Source organism: Marmota marmota, unplaced genomic scaffold (assembly GCF_001458135.2).
Source record: "Marmota marmota marmota unplaced genomic scaffold, marMar, whole genome shotgun sequence".
In the NCBI taxonomy this organism is placed as follows: domain Eukaryota; kingdom Metazoa; phylum Chordata; class Mammalia; order Rodentia; family Sciuridae; genus Marmota; species Marmota marmota.
In genome coordinates this window covers 8,788,715-8,805,719 of record NW_026000196.1, presented here as the reverse complement: position 1 = coordinate 8,805,719, position 17,005 = coordinate 8,788,715, and the positions used below count along the sequence as shown (strand labels likewise).

At 36.8% G+C, this 17,005-nt stretch overlaps 1 protein-coding gene across 13 annotated transcripts in view; it reads left to right on the top strand.

Annotated features, from left to right (window-relative positions):
• The window catches only part of Akap13 (A-kinase anchoring protein 13), a 320,766-nt gene that overhangs the window by 273,654 nt on the left and 30,107 nt on the right, over window positions 1–17,005 (top strand). For all 13 annotated transcript variants that reach the window (XM_048790293.1, XM_048790302.1, XM_048790300.1 and 10 more), the window contains 3 exons: window positions 11,514–11,581; window positions 12,119–12,185; window positions 16,276–16,411. In XM_048790293.1, coding sequence (XP_048646250.1) covers window positions 11,514–11,581; window positions 12,119–12,185; window positions 16,276–16,411 — 271 coding nt within the window. The remainder of the gene's footprint in view (window positions 1–11,513; window positions 11,582–12,118; window positions 12,186–16,275; window positions 16,412–17,005) is intronic.

The following is a 17,005-nucleotide window of genomic DNA, read 5'->3' as shown; positions in this document are numbered from 1 at the left end:
TGAAACTGCCAAAAGGAAAATCCCCTGAGTGAACTCAAATCAGAGCAGTAAAGAACATAACCCTCAGGCTGGGGATATAGCTCAGTTGGTAGAGTGCTTGCCTCTCACGCATAAGGCCATGGGTTCAATCCCAAGCACAACAATAAAAATCCCTCGATTAGGGACAGGATATGTAGCCTTGGAGTATAGAGTAGGAGCTAGATTTGAGAGCCTTGATAAAATGAAATGCTTCAAAAACTAAGATCTATGATGAAGGGCCTAGAAGAATTCCACCTACTGGCCTTAAAAAGCAGCAAGGGACCTTACCATTTCCCCAGGATGCTCAGTGAAAATTCTAAATGATGCATGAATTGGGGGCCCAAATTGTATATGTGCTCAAACCCAAAACTAAGGAATTTCACAAGAGATTTATTGAATCCTAGTTTAAGGATCTACCACTGAAACAAATACAGAACTGCTCTGTGTGATAACTTTGACAAAAGAATATACCAAGAGGCTACCATGGAGGGAAAAAAAATCCTAAGAAGCTGAGCACACAATAAAATACATAGATGCCATATAAGGAAGTAAACCACTTTAGGGAACATTTAACAGATACATGGGCAAGAGAAGATATTGAAAATTACTGAAAATTTAAAACAAAATCTGTAATGAAACAAGCTATAACATTTGGGTAAATATGAAAAGTAAGTGAATAAAACTTCAAGAATAAGCCGGGTATGGTGGCACATACCTATAATCCCAGTGACTTAAGAGGCTGAGGCAGGAGGGTTGGCAGTTCAAACCCAGCATCAGCAACTTAGTGAGTCCCTAAGCAACTAAGCAAGACCCTGTCTCTAATAAAATATTTTTAAAAAGCTGGGGATGTGGCTCTGAGGTTAAGCACCCCTGGGTTCAATCCTTAGTAACCTGCCCATCTCCCCAAAAAAACCCTCAGGAATAGCAATAATTGTTGAAGGTTCTCTGTGGAGACTTCTCAAATATTTTAGTATTCTGAATCATCAGCATATTAATATGTTCACATTTGTATTTGTTTATTTTTAAAAAATTTTTTTAGTTGTCAGTGGACCTTTATTTTTATGTGGTGCTGAGGATCAAACTCGGTGCCTCATACTTGCTAGGTGATTGCTATACCCCTAGCCATAACCCCAGCCTTTATATTTATTAGTAAAGGAGGAAAATGGCTTCTGCTCTCTTGTCTGCTTTAATAAGGTAAAAGCTGGCCAAATATCCTGGAAAATCTTGATGACTTCAGACTGGGTTTATTTTTTACTTTTAAAATAATTCAGCAAAGATCATTTGCTCAAATTCTGTGAGCTTCTTTTTTTTGTTATCGTGATCCATTCAGAAGCAGTTAAACAACAAATACCTTTGAGTACTAGTATGTGCCAACCATCTTTCTCAAGTTGCTTATATATTGGTTTATAAAAGTTGTTCTCAAAGTATAATTCTTGGTACTTAGATTAATGTAACATCAGTTATAATGTAGAAAAGTTGAAATTAACCTAAATACCCTCAGATAAAATATAGTGTATGAATTAGATGAAATATTGGGTCAATACTAAAAAGAATAGGATAGATCAGGTGTTGCAAAACTTTTCTGCAATGGAACTGATGTTAGATTTTGTATCCGATCAGGTTTTTGCCATGACCCTACCCTTGTAGGATGAAAGCAACCGTAAATAATACATTTTAAAAAATGAATAAATTACAAAAGCAGGCTACAGGCTGAATTCAGCCCACAGAATATAGTTTACTAATGTCTGAGAGAGATCCACAGGAGTAGACAGAACTCTGCAAGACATTTCAGTGAATTGAAAAGGCGGCAAATAAAACAAAATGTATAGCATGATCCTAATATATGGAAAACAGATAAATGAACTAATTGTTTTTAAATACACAAAAATATCTGAAAGGATATACAACAAACTGTTAACCATCCAGAGAAAAAGAGATAAGAGGTCAAAGGGATCTTTTATTTTATACTCGTGTGTCATTTGAATTTTTTAAGAATAAGCTTATGCATTTGTATTCTTTAAAACACTATATATTGGACCATTGATAGTTTGAAAGTTTATTCTTGTTACTTGACAGCTGATCTATGATTTAAAAAAGCAATATATGTTCGAGTCAAGAATTTAATAAATAAAGAGCAAAATTATTACTGGAAAAAAATTAGTTTCACAAGACTTGAGAGTTCTGCTAGCACCAGCCTGAGAAAGTTCTATTGACTGTTCTGAGTTGTGATGTGAAATATTATCAGAAGGTATAAGGATAAAAGAGAAAGTCATTTGAAGACAAAAAAAAAATCTTTCTTGTGCTGTAGAGAACATGGGTTTATAGTTAAAATGAATGAATGTATCTTGCCATGGTTAGCTTCAAACAACTTTCCAATTTTAAGTTCAGGTTGGAAGAAGTTGTTTAATATATGTCAGTTTATAATATAGTCTTGTATTGCCATTGATTTGTGGCATTATTTCTAGGTTAAAAGCAGTTGAATTTTGCTCTTTTTGGTTATGTAAGCCTTGGTCTATGTTAGATTTACAACACAGAATTAAACCTACAACTACTATAATTAATTTTTCAAATAGCAAAAATAACATTGTAATATAGAAGAATGTACCTCTTTTAATCACAGACATCCTGAGTGCCCCTCCCTTTTTGTGGTGCTAGGGATTAAACCCAAGGCCATATGCATCCTAGGCAATCTCTTTACCAAGTTACATGCCTGGTGCTCTGAGTCCATCTTTTGTTTTCTCGATATCTTTTCCTTAATTCTTAAGCATGATAGAAATTCTGTTTTCCTTAACTCCCAGCTAGGGAGTTGTAGGACTGCCAATGCTATTGGTATGGCATGTGCTAGAACTCCACTGCCACATGGTTCTGGTATAGCTCTTGGAGACTTCCATTGCCCAAGTACACAGAGGAGCCCATGGCAAATCATTTGAAAATCATTGGTTAGGAAAAAAAATACATGAAAAATGTCTTAGTACTAGGATCTGAAATTTTTAGCCACACATAGGTCTAGCAATTAAATAGTTAATAGGATAGCAGTCTTCTGGATATCTGGTGTTTAGAAGTTCCACAGATTTTTAAATTTATATATATTTAAAATTATATTTTTTCTAATTAAATTTTATTTTAATGGATATCAAGATGTTATGACAGGTTTTTGGTCAAGTTGTTTCTATTAAAAAGTACTTATTTTGAAACCTTATTAGTTATTGATGGACCTTTATTTATTTGTTTATATGTGGTGCTGAAAATCGAACCCAGTGACTCACACATGCTAGGCAAGCGCTCTGCCCCTGAGCCACAACCCCAGCCCTTAACCAGTCTTTTGCTGTTGAACTTGAATGATCATTGAAACAAACAGTTCTGACACCATTCTTTTACCATTGATAAACCCATTTTGTCCCATTGTCCCAAGATCTGAAACACATATAAAAACTTAAATATAGTATATAACATAATATAATAATGATAGTACAGTAATCACAAAATTAATATTGATATAATAATACATACTTAATATAATGATAGTATAACAATCACAAAACTAATGTTCATGTAATAATATACATGGGTTCTAGATTATGGTTTTTAACCTGTTTTGATACACCTGTGTCAATTTTGTTGAAATATTCACAGAATTAAAACTTAGAACTTAAAGGGTTAAGACTAGGGTGACAGGTAGTAGTGATAATAATCATTTGACCTTCAGAGTTTTGTGGGTAGACTCGATAACCTCACCAGTTCCAGCAGCCTTTCTGTTTACAGCCTTTCTGTTGACTCCCACAGCAACTGTCTTATATCATGAAAAACAAAACCACCCAGAAGAGGATAGTCAGAGAAGCTCTCAACAGACATGGGTTTGCCAGGCCCCTTATAAACAATGCTAGTATCACCAGATTTCAAGAAATTGGGGCCATCCTGTAGATTCTAACCAGATGGTGATCAGAAGCAGTGTAAACCATCTAACCATCTAGACAGGGACATAACTAGCGCTCATTTGTGTTGATTCAAGATAATCAGCTGATCAGTAAAGCTAACTGCTTCCATTGGTGGGTCGTTTTTGCTGTCACCATCAACATTGCCATGACTGACATCTTGATAGACAAGTTCTTAACTTTGAAGCCTATGTTGTTCATAGGAAGAGCTTCACTCAAAGCTTCACTGTGCATTTCTACTGACTTTACTTCAGTTATGGTGTTAAATGGAGCAGAGGGGACCAGCATGCCAGATTTGAAAACAGTTTTAAACCTTCATTTGCATACACACACACCATATATATATATATATACTATATATATATAATCAACACATTAACTTTGGTATCAGCCTTTCTACTCATTAGTATTTTTATTTCCATCTCTAAGTATTTGGAGAATATACTGATTGCAAAGTTAAAAAAAAAAAAATAACTGCTTAGAGCAGGGGCCACATGCCAGTAATTATAGTGACTTGGGAGGTCGGTGCAGGAAAATCGCAAGTTCAAGGCCAGCCTGGGCAATGTAGTGAGACTCTGTCTCAAAATAAAAAGGACTGGGGGCCAGCTGTGGTGGACACACCTGTAATCCCAGTGGCTTGGGAGGCTGAGGCAGGAGAATCGAGAGTTCAAAGCTAGCCTCAGCAATGGTGAGGCACTAAGCAACTCAGTGGGACCCTATCTCTAAATAAAATACAAAATAGGGCTAGGAATATGGCACAATGGTTGATGCTCCTGAGTTCAATCCCTGTTACCAAAAAAAAAAGGACTGGGGATGTAACTTAGTAGTAGAACACACCTGGTTTCAATCCCCAGTACCAGAAAAAAAGAAAGAAAGAAAACCCCACAACCTGCTAACTGTATTTATTTGTAGATGTGAATGAAGATGTTCTCTATCATGTACTTAAAACTAAATACAGAAATAAATTAGATGCCATGGTAGATATATAAATGGTTCAGATTTGAAATTTTTATGTCCATGAAAATGATCTCATTGATTAAAATTTTAACAAAAAATAGAGCTGTAATAAACATTTTATGTACTTGAGTTCCCACAATACAATATTGTATTTCATTTAAGACCTTCTAAAGAAAGAAAACCCAATGAAATAGTATATTGACTATTAGTTGTATGCTGTGTTTATAAGAAGCCTACTCGGACTTTTTTGGTGGGGTCCGTGAATTTTAATGTTTCCCAAGGGAAACTGCTTCTTCTAGAAGCTGACTGTTTCAAAAAGTCCAGTATGTCATCACCAGAGTCTTTTCTGTTTAGTAGGGCTGTCTGGTGGAAGGATATCATGCTGTCCTTTGCCAGTAGTTCTTTGATTTATGGTAATAGCTTGATCCAGTCAGTCATCACAGGATATTTTAGTCCTACTTGCTCAGCAAAAGCAAAGAGTTAATGTTTTGGAGTTTAATCTGAAAAGATTGTGTAGCAAAAAAGGAACAGTTTAAATAGGGCTTGACGGTTACCTTAATGTGTATCCAAGGTTCAAAATATGTTTTTAATTTGAAAACCACATCAGAAACTTAGGAACCCAATGCTTCAACTACAGCTTTGCACCCTACTTCAGTAGTAATGTTGAAATAGTCTCCACATTTGATGGTTGCATAAAGGTTTGTGTATGATAGTGTGCTACCTGCCTCTGATAAATTGAAAGCAAAGGAACAGTATGTAGTCATCTTCCCTAAAGAACAGAAGTAATTGACTTGTTTTCCTGGCTTCCTGAAGCCTGTAATGCATGTTTATGTGTATGAAGCCCCATCTGTTATCTTGCCTGGAAATGGAAAATATGAGTAATTTGGGGACTCAGAGTCTTTCATCCTTTCCCTTCATCCCCTCTCATGTTCAGGATCTTCCCTGGAGTCTCAGGAAATACATTGTCCCTGCAGTTAGTCCTCTACCTCCTAGAAAACCATGTTGCTTTCAGAAGAAAGTAACTGTCCTTTTTGTTTAATGTAAGCTTATTTTGCTGACCCCTGGGTGGAGCTTCACTCAGGCAGCTGCTCAGTCGGGTTTTGACTCATGGTTTAGAAAAAACCAGTCATTATGATAATGTTTTGTGATAGTTTATGTAGACTTAAATTCTGTCTTCCATCACTTTATATATCTGCATGCAAATACTAAGAAATTGATTGGAATGAAATGTTTCAAAACATACCAGCATTTCTGATGCTGCTGGATTATACCTGGACCAGTCTGAGGTCATAAGGGTGAAAGGTGCATGTCCCTTCTATGGATTAATATAGAAATGATCATGAAGACACTAGAAATAGCCAGCAGCAAAGCATCCTTAGAGCTCCCTTAGAGTCTGCTTCTTGATATGAAGAGGAAAAGTAGAAGCAAAGCCTAAAAGAGTCTGGTCAGAAATATTTCCAAGTATAGGAAAAACCTGGAAGGTTTTTGTCTAATCCCAAACTGCCCTCCTGCTTCAGGATTAGGTGACTTTAATGGAGAAAAGAGTATAGTGTCTTTCTAGTTCTTTTTTCTTTATTATGTAAAACTGTCCTTAAATAATCAACTGTTTGTTCTAGCTGCTACAGATAATTTGGTTTGTGGAAAGCATGGTAGAGTCCTTCAGAAAAAAAGAATTTATTGTGTTCAGGTTTTTTTTTTAATCTTGCTAGTGGTTTTTGTTTGTTTGTTTGTTTACTTTAAATAGATGTTAAATGATATTGAGATTATTGTTGATGTGTTTTCTATTGTGAGTTAGCAGTTTCTGAGTACTTTTCTTATAGATTGTTTCTCTTGATTAAAAAAGTAAGTGGAGCTGAGCATGGTTGTAATCCCAGCAGCTGGGGAGGTTGAGGCAGGAGGATCATGAGTTCAAAGCCAACCTCAGCAAAAGCAAGATTCACTAAGCAACTCAGTGAGACCCTGTCTCTAAATAAAATACAAAATAAGGGTGGGGATGTGGCTCAATAGTTGAGTGCCCCCGAGTTCAATCCCCACTACTCAAAAAATAAAATAAGCGGATTGACTACAATCAATTGGGAAACAAGAATTTAGAATATGTAATGGTTGGATTTTATCAGAAAAGAAAGCTCTCTACATAGACAGTTTTCTGGCATGTAGAGTTTGTTTTCATATGAAATAGTAAAATACATATAATATATTAAGGAAGGTTTTTTATTTGGGGTGGGGGTAGTGGTGGTGAATGAAGAGCCTAAGCAATAAAGTCCAGTCTTTATTCAAGCAGAACACTTTCATTTTGTTTGATTTTTGTTTACCAATGTTCTTATGAAAACTGCTGTTAACGAGTACTTCAGCCAAGATAGTTTGCCTCTTTTTTGTGGCTTTCCTCTTGTGTTATACATCAGCACTGTGGTTATTACACCAGCTACCAGAACATCTCACATGATTTTAATGTATAAACACTATCAGTCCACACCTTGCAATGTCTCATGTTTCCCTAAGAATTTTAAACAAGAAGTCACAGAATTTTGGAGCGTGCATTTCTGAGTTGCTTGTGTTTAAATGTTTGATCTTATTCTTTGGTTTGGTTTGACTAGGGTTGAAATGATCAGAAGAAGTTGCATATTTCTATCCTTAAAGGTAATTCTTTAACCTGTAGCTCTAGCAAGGATCAGATCATTTTTCCCAGATAAATTTTGTTGCTCATATCTGTCCCTAGCTGTCAAACAGAACTCAACATATTCCCTAGTGACAATCAGTGGACCAAAGTATCTGAAAAGTCCTTTCTCCAGAGCTCTGGCTGCATAGAACTCGGCTTACAGAGGTGAATCTTTCCTTTGGTAAACCAGTCCTTTACTATTCTGTAAGGTTAGTTTGGCTTAGCTACTCCTCCCACTCTTCTGTAAAAACGATTTTCTTAAGCTAGTCTCTATAATGGTTTGTTTTATTTTTCTGCTGAAATTAAATGCATGATATAATAGTTCACCAAAGATCTGTGGTGGTTTTTAGCAGAGGTTAAAAATATGTGCAGCAACAGTTAGATGGCAGTTTCTACTCCTGTGGGGTTTGCTCCATTTTCTTTTGATACTTCTTTGTAAAAGAAAAGGAAGTTGAAGCTTAGGCTATTTGCTTTTAATCAGAGGAATTTAATTAGAGGTCAATTCTGTTCCCATAAATTACTGTGCTAAGACCTTTTTGAAGAATTTTGAAAACTAAAAGCATATTGCTTACTGCTATTAGGAAATTTTAAATAAGAGGCCAAGCTATTTCTTGTTTGATCTTCCTAATGGCATGGTATTGTGGCAGAGAGCTTAAAAATGTTTTAAATGTGTTTTCAGTTCTTATGTTCTTATTAATTTTGTACTTAATTCTTGTGTTCTTATTAACTGTCCTTTTTAAAAATAAAAAAGAGAGAGAGAGAGAGAGAATAAGGTTGCAAGCCCATGACTTTGGTTGATATCTCTAGGGGTCAAAGTCTCTAAATCAGCCATGCATAGCCCTAAATCTGTAGCTGCAGATTGAGTCCAGTAACACTTAGTAACAAGTTGAACGTTTTTCAAGTAGGTACTTCAGTATGTTAACAAACATCCATGTGAACTATTATCACTAAGACTTGTGACCATAATATTAAAGTTTCAGCTGGATTGTTGATTTGGAGACATGTCTCAATTAACTGAAAACATGCATCTATGTGAAAAGTTCTAGAAATACATTTAAATTTTATTTCTGCTTTTATGATTCATCTAACAAAACTTTTTTAAGTCTTAAACGCTGGTCTTAGAACTTAAAAACTGCTAGTCTGTTTAAAAGTGATAGTGCCACTCGCTCTCTTGAAAACTGCCATTGGCTGATTCCCTATTGGAACTTGCAAGGAGAAGAGGAACAGGAACAGGAAGGATCCAACTTGGGAATAAGTTCTATCCACAGTGTTCTATCTGGTCACTTTGGCAGATTGGAGTTAATGGCAAGTTCTCAAGGAAATCCACTACCTTTTATATTGCACCAAAAATATTATAGATTTTCAGTAAAGCAAAAATATTGTAACTGGGATATATGATAATAAAACCTAATTTTAAATTGTTTTAAATTTATCACAAATGTGATGTTACTTTTTTGTAAAGATAAGGAAATGTTGGTAAGGACATACAAGGAACTTTGAAGGATAATGAATTTTGGTTTGGTTTGGTTTCAATTTGTATTAATATAAACTGTTATACATGGATAATTTAATAGGCATTCTATATACCTGCCAATCAAAATGGAGAAAAACTTAAGATTTTGTCAGTGCTTCAGATTATTTTTTATTTTTTTTAAGAAATAAGCCATTGTAGCTGGGTGTGGTGGTACACACCTATAATTCCAGCAGCTGGGGAAGTTGAGGCAGGAGGATCATGAATTCAAAGCCAGCATCAGTAGAAGTGAGTCTAAGCAACTCAGTGAGACCCTGTCTCTAAATAAAATACAGAATAGGGCTGGGTATGTGGCTCAGTGGTTGAGTGCCCCTGAGTGCAATCCCTGGTACCCCCCGCAAAAAAGAAAGAAGATATTGTAGTTAAATTCCCACTTCCTTGCTGTTCTTCTCCAAGCACTATCATGAATTTAGCATATTTGTAATTTGATTTTTAGTTTTATCTCACATAAGATTTTAAAATTTTATTATTTATTGTTTTTTATTATTTATTGTTTTTAGTTTACATAAATGGTACTGTACAGTGCCTACTATTTTGTAATCATCACGTTGAAACCCATTGTGATTCAGCTCTTCCCTAGTATTCAGCTGTAGATATGTCAGATATGTTCCACTGCTCAGTCATTTGGGTTATTTTCAGCTTTTCTGTGTTACACACAATGCTGTCAGAACATCCTTAAGGTGTGTGTGTGATACTAGGCTTTATATCAAAATGGGCTTATTCACAAAGAGGGGCACATTTTCAACTTCGTTACATACTGCTAAAATACCAAAGTGAGTGTATCAATTTCTAGATCTGTTAGCAAATGATGAGACTTTTTTATTCATTCTCATATCCTTATCAGTATTTAAAACTAAGGGAAAATGTTGCCCCTCTTATTTTATAGAGGTGGAAACTGAGGACTGTGGAGAATGAACTAGGGTTGCACTGATTAACAGAACCTTACCTAAATTAAATTTAGTTTGACAGCTGTTTGTCTTGTTCTTTTTAGTGTTAAGTTGATCCAATAAGTTTCACATTCTGTGATCAACACTGTGTTGGGGCATTTGGCTTTCAGATAAAACAGGCATAGGTTCCACAGATAGATATGTGATTAGGTGCCATGAGCCGGGCACTGTGCTAGAGTCTTAGCAGTGTATGAATGATCCCTCCTGAAGAGTGCTCAGTGCAGAACAACCTAACATAATCCCAGAACGGTGTGACTGGGAGAATTCAGAAGAGACCTGTGAACCAAATGGGCATTGTAGAAACAGTGGTTGCAGAAGAAATGGAAAAGTCCTTTGGGGTTTAGGTTTCTGGCAGTCTCCTTTTTAGCCATTCTAGTGTCTTCCCCTTCCCTTGTCATTCCAATCCCCCCAGCCACCCCTACCCCTGCAGTCCAGATGTCTGAGCTTCAGTTTTGGCCCATGACTATTCATTAAGCTGGACAGGACCTGCAGCACTTCCTGAAGCACTGACTAGTAAACAGTATCTGTGGTTGATTTCCTGATCCAGCCTTTCCCAAGGGAAACTTCTCATCTGTGTCCCCAGAGACAAATCTTTTGTTTCTGCTTTCCCTCTGGCCTCTTGGTCCAGTTGTGTTTTACGACTTCATAGCAGCAGTAAGAGCTGGTGATGACCCTTCTGGGGCACAGAGTGCTTCATTTTTACATCAGTGGTCCTGGTAAGCCAAGGAAGTAAGAAAAGTATTTTGAGATAAAAATCAATATTGGCATGAGCTGGGGTTGTAGCTCAGTGGCGGACCACTTGCCTCACATGTGTAAGGCACTGGGTTTGATCCTCAGCACCACATAAAGTAAATAAAATAAAGATGTACAATAAGATATGACAACTTTATTTAAAAAATCAGTCTTGGCAAATTGGGGTCTCTGCTTTATCTTTCAGGAAATCTTCTACTTTCGCTGAGTCAGGGTTCCCAGGAATGCTGTGGGGTAGTTGTGATAACCTTTCTTGTATGTCTCTTGACTCAGTAGTTTGTGAGGAGCTCAGGATATTTAAGATCCCAAACAGAAAATTATAAGCAGGTAGATTTTCAGATCCATGTCCTGTATTTTGATAGAGTACTACACAGTTTACAACCACTCTTAGTGGCATTATTTATTTACTTGTGATTTAGACATACATATTGATGGCAGACACTGAAACTTTTAGTTTTGGTTGGTTCTTCAGCTTCCTGTCTGAAGAGTTCCGGAGTTTTTATTCTTGTTAATCAGAAGTCACGTCTGCTCTTGTTTCTCCTCCAAACAACATCACAGGCCTGTATCCTAGGACTGCACAGTGTAATTTCCATTATTAATGATATTCTTCCCTGTGAGTGACATCATCTGGAAATCTGTAGGTTCCTTGTAGCTGTGGTGCAAAGTCAATCTCGGGTCTTTTTGCTTTGTTTTTGTGACTTTGGTTTCTGCTTTCTTTTCAGATTGCAGTGCCTTTGTCCACAAAGGCTGCAGAGAAAGTCTGGCCTCCTGTGCAAAGGTCAAAATGAAAGTAAGACATTCTGGTGAAAAGATGGCTTAAAATAAAAGGGTTTCAACTAACAAAATACTAAGAAATTGGGAGAGTTGAGGTTGCAGTGGGTTTGTTTGTTTTAATCATTTGGTACCAACCTTGAAGCCAAAATGATCAAACAATAATTTTTCTCTAAAATGATCAGTTCCCTTCTTGATTTTAACATGCTTGGGAATTTGAGACTTCTGGGAAAAGAAAATGCTTCCAGAACTTAAACATGTTAAATATACATTTCCCTGTGAGTTTAATATTTCTGAGTTGCTGATTAAAATAATTTTGCTCTTAACCATATATGCAGACCTACTCTGCAATTCACACATCTGGCTTCCTCATACACTAGACAGGCACAGAAGATGGCAAGTGGGGGTGACTGGGGCTGTATTGCAGGGTGCTAAGAGCCAGTGAAAAGACCAGACCAGGAAATTAGGCCAAACCACACTTTTTATTCTAGGCTGCTTGAAACTTGACAGAGGCTAAGTCATCAATGCAATTTTCTTGTACTTTCTTTTTCTTTAGCAGCCCAAAGGGAACCTTCAGGCCCATGACACGTCTTCACTCCCCACGGTCATCATGAGAAACAAGCGTAAGTAGCTCAGCCAACCTCCTACAAGTCCCTTTCTGACTGACTGGTTCTGTACCATAAGTACTGTTGTAGTGTTCATTTATTATTTCTCATCAGGATTTGAATACCTATTCTGAATACCTAACTAGAAAGGCTGTTTATTCTACAAATTCACTCACCAATAGTTTTATATGACACCATCAAATCCTCTTTGAAGGTTTGTATACCCAGTGAAGTTATGTAAATGGTTCATTTTTTTCCTTCAAATGTTACACATGGTTGAGTGAATCACACACTCCCATTCACATCATGCTATCTTCACCAGTCTATGTGAGGCTACACTTTGAATTTGCCTGATATTTTACTTTTTGTTCTTTATTTCCTATCTCATTCCTACTATCGTATATTTAATGTATGTCTTTCTAATCTGCCATATCTTTAGACATATGTATTTTGGGGAAAAAAAATCTGTTGTTTTTGTGCATTAAATTTAAATTAGGTAATGTGACTTATATATTATTATTTGTTTTCTTTTTCCTTTTTTTTTTTTTTTTGTCTTCCCATACTGAGGATTAAATCCAGAGTCACTTAACCACTGAGCTATACCCCCTCATTTTTTTTTTTTTTAATGTTTTGAGATAAGATCTTGCTAAGTCTTTAGGGCCTTGCTAAGTTGCTGAAGTTATCTCACACTTGTAATTCTCTTGCTTCAGGCTTCCAAATTGCTGGGATTATAGGCATGAGCCAACCACACCTGTCTTATTCTTATTTTTCACTCAGTATCATTTTGAGACTATGCATGTTATTATTATTTTAAGCTGTTATTTCAGATTGCTGCATGATATTCTTTCAAAAGTGTATATCACATTTTAATTACTAGTTCCCCCAAAACAGGATATTTAAGTTGCTTCCAACTTAAATATAAATAACTACTACCATAAATAATGCAGTAATGATTATCCTCTTAGTTGACTCTATGAGAACCTATGACTTTCCCAAAATAGAGTAATTTCCAGGATCCATTAAACACACATACTTTTGTGATCCACCCACATCTATGAATCAGAAATTCCAAGGTGGAGTCCAGTGATCTGTGTTTTAATAGGCCCCCTAGGTGATTTTGATGACCCCTTCAGCTTGAGATTCATAACTTTATGCCTTATTTTTCTAAGTACTTCCAGATAACTCCAGAATAAGTACCAGTCTGTACTCCCACAGGGAAATGTGAAATCCTTAAACATATTGCCTGATGATTATCCATCTTTGCATGTAGATGGCTAGAAGAGATGCTTTGCCAGACTTGACGCCTACGTAAATCTATGACCCAACCCATTCCATGTGACTTTTGCAAGTCTAACATTAACTCTCTTACTGTAAAATGCCTGTTATGTGCAAGGTGGTTGTTGTCATTTTTTTAATATTTTTTTTCTTTATTTATTGGGCTGAGGATCGAACCCAATGCCTCACACATGCAAGGCAAGCACTCTATCACTGAGCCACAGCCACCTTGCCCTAGTGTGCAAGGTTTTTTATCTCTGACCCATACAAATGTTCGTGTGTGTGTGTGTGTGTGTGTGTGTGTGTGTGTTGCTGGAGGTTGCCCATGTTAGGCAAGTGCTGAACCACTGAACTACATTCCTAGCCCACACGCAGATATTTTTATTTCTACTTTACCCCACTGAGGCAGTATACTGGTTGAAAGTACAGATTGTGGATTCTAGTTATATGGATTTGAATCCAAGCACCACTACTAATTAGCTGTGTAACCTTAAATGCTGCTGAACCTCTCTGTGCCTCATTTTCCTCCTATGTAAAGGAGGTAATGGTAGGTTTCCTAGGGTAGTCAGGCTGCCTACCTGACTGATAAATAAAATCATACCTGTAGGCTCAGTGGTTGGGCACTTGCCTGGCTTGCCTATTCAATGGATTCAGTCTGCAGTGTGCCTCCCATTGTCCCCCCACTCACACAAATCAGACTAGTAAAATACTTAGTAGTTGACACTCCTTAAGTTTTGCTTCTATCATTGTCACAAATAACAGACTTAAAGATATTAAGTGACTTCCCTGGGTGGACTATGGATTGCTTTCCATCAAGGAAAGGCTATTATTTTCATCCTCTTACCCCACCTTTTGGATACAAGTTGTTCTTTATTAATTGTAGAGTTTTATGTAACATTCTACTTCTTCAGCCTTTTCACTGGTCCCTTACCTACATCTCCTACCTATTTCCTCCTCTGCTTTTCTTTTTGCTTCATGATTTCTGCCTTTATTCATACAGTTCTTCTCAGAATGTCCTCTTCTGATCTATCCACATTCTTCAAGAACTAGTGTTGGGTTTCCCCCCCACCCCCTTTCAGATTTTGTCTGCTCCCTGAACTCCCTTCTGAAGCACTTGGACTTCAGATTCTTGATACTTGAGCATGTTCTCTTTTACCCACTGTTTGCTCTGGCCTACTAGAGCAGGGGCCACAGCTACATTTCTTGGGACTCCTGTAGCAGTGTCTGGTTGTGATGCAATGTGTCATGTTTCTGGTGTTTTACTATACATCACCTTTGTCTAAATAGAATTTGAATTTGAAATGAATGCTTAGCCATGCGCGGTGGCACATGCCTGTAATCCCAGCATCTCGGGAAGCTGAGGCAGGAGGATTGCAGGTTCAAAGCCAGCCTCAGCAACAGCAAGGTGCTAAGCAATTCATTGAGACCCTGTCTCTAAATAAAATACAAAATAGGGCTGGGGGTGTGGCTCACTGGTCAAGTGTCCCTGAGTTCAATACCTGGTACCAAAGAGAAAAAAAAGAAGAAATGAATGCTTGTATTAACATTTATTAAGTTTAAAAAAATCCTGACATTTGTCAAGGAAAAATAATGTTACATGTATGCCTGTGTGACCATTTGAGCAAATTAAAGTTCCAGTTTCCTCTTAGCCTATGTTGAAGAGAAGTTTGCAGAAGGAGGATCAATTAGCTATGTGACATTAAACAAGTAATCCTGTTTTTTTTTAATCCATAAATTAAAGGAATTGGTCAGAATCTGTGCTCTCAAATGATGAACTGAAGAATTGTTTGAGAAGCCTATAAAATATGTAGACTCCCAAGTCCCACTCCAGAGTACAGCAAGGGCTGGGAATTTTATACCTAAGAAACACTTCACAGATGTTTCATGGTATGATCCAAAGAACACTGGTCTCAGTTACCTCTAAGATTCCTTTTACTCTTAATGTTATTTCAACCTTATTTTTATTAAGTTTAAATTTTAAAATATATAATATTTTCATGTGATTCTTTATCCTCATTGTTTAGTTTCTATCCCATACCACAGGTAACCACTCTTAGTTTTTCATTTATCTTCTCAAAGTTAGCCTTGTTAATGTAAATACTAACTTGGATTATTGATTTCCCTTTTTTAAAAGCATTAAGAGTGGCCTATTATTATGTACTGTTTTGCATCTTGATTTCTCCCACCCCCTTTCACTTACTGCATCTTAGGGATATGTCAGTACATGAAGAATATTTTCATTTTGTTAAAGCTGCATAATATTCTAGTGTATGATGTACTGTAACTTATTGACCGATTTTTTGGTGCTTATTAGTATCATTTCCAGTCTTTTTCTTTAATCAACAATATTTCTTTGAATAACTTTGGACACACATCCTTTCAAACATACACAAATATATCTTATAGACTAAACATGTTCTAAAGGTGAAATTACTAATAGCAAGGTTTGGTTGTGCATACCTGTAATCCCAGCAACTTGGCTGAATCAGGAGGATAACAAGTTCAAGGCTAACCTTGGCAGCTTAGCAATACCCTGTCTCAAAATAAAAATTAAAGGGACTGAGAATGTAGTTCAATGGTAGAGCACCCTGGGTTCAATCTCTAGTACTGGGGGTCGGGGGGGCGGCAGGGAGTAAAATTACTAGATCAAAGAATATCAGTACTTACAATTTCAGTAATTACTGCCAAACTGTCCTTCATAACCTTTGTAGCAATTTTACCCTCCAAGGGCAAATCTGTTTTAAAGCACTTTGCTTCTGTTTGGCATTGTCAGATGAATCAGTACTAAGTGGGCATAAAGATGAGACTTCAGTTGTGTCCTCTTCCTCTGCAGCCTCACAGCCCAAGGAGCGCCCTCGATCCGCAGTCCTTCTGGCTGATGAAACCACTGCTGCCCCAATGTTTGCTAATAGACGGTCCCAGCAGAGTGTCTCGCTCTCCAAAAGTGTCTCCATTCAGAACATTACTGGGTAAGTAGGAGGTTTAAAAATAACATGATTGACATGTGGGTGATAAGAGTATAATAATCACATCATTTGACAAAAGATTTTTCTTTAGAAACATTTGTGTAAAGTAACGGGTTGGTGCACATTTGGGTGCTACAGATGAGGAAAATGGGGATTATACTTATGATGCACTGTTATAACCGCTATTTTGGGACAAGGATCTCCTTTAGACACTACTGTCAGACCACGTTGCTGTAGTATTTATACATGATCAGCCCAACTTTTGAAGAATATAAAGTTCTAAAGGATGATTTTTAGATCAAATAAGAAGGCATGGGGGGAAAAGACGATTAAATTATGAATTTTTGTTTGCAGCCACTTATATGTTCAAATGTCACACTTTTGTATTGCTCAGATGAGCCTGGTTCTTTAGTTTCTTTTTAAATCATTTTTCTATCCTTGCCTCTAAGTCAGTTTCATGGAGGTAAATTGTGGGCCATTTGTTACCATTAAGTTCCCAGTCACTCAGTTGCACTCAGTTCTTTTTGTGGTCTCCTGAAAAGTTGCTGTGGCCACTGATTGTTCATGCATTGGCTGTCTGGTTAGCATAGGAATGAT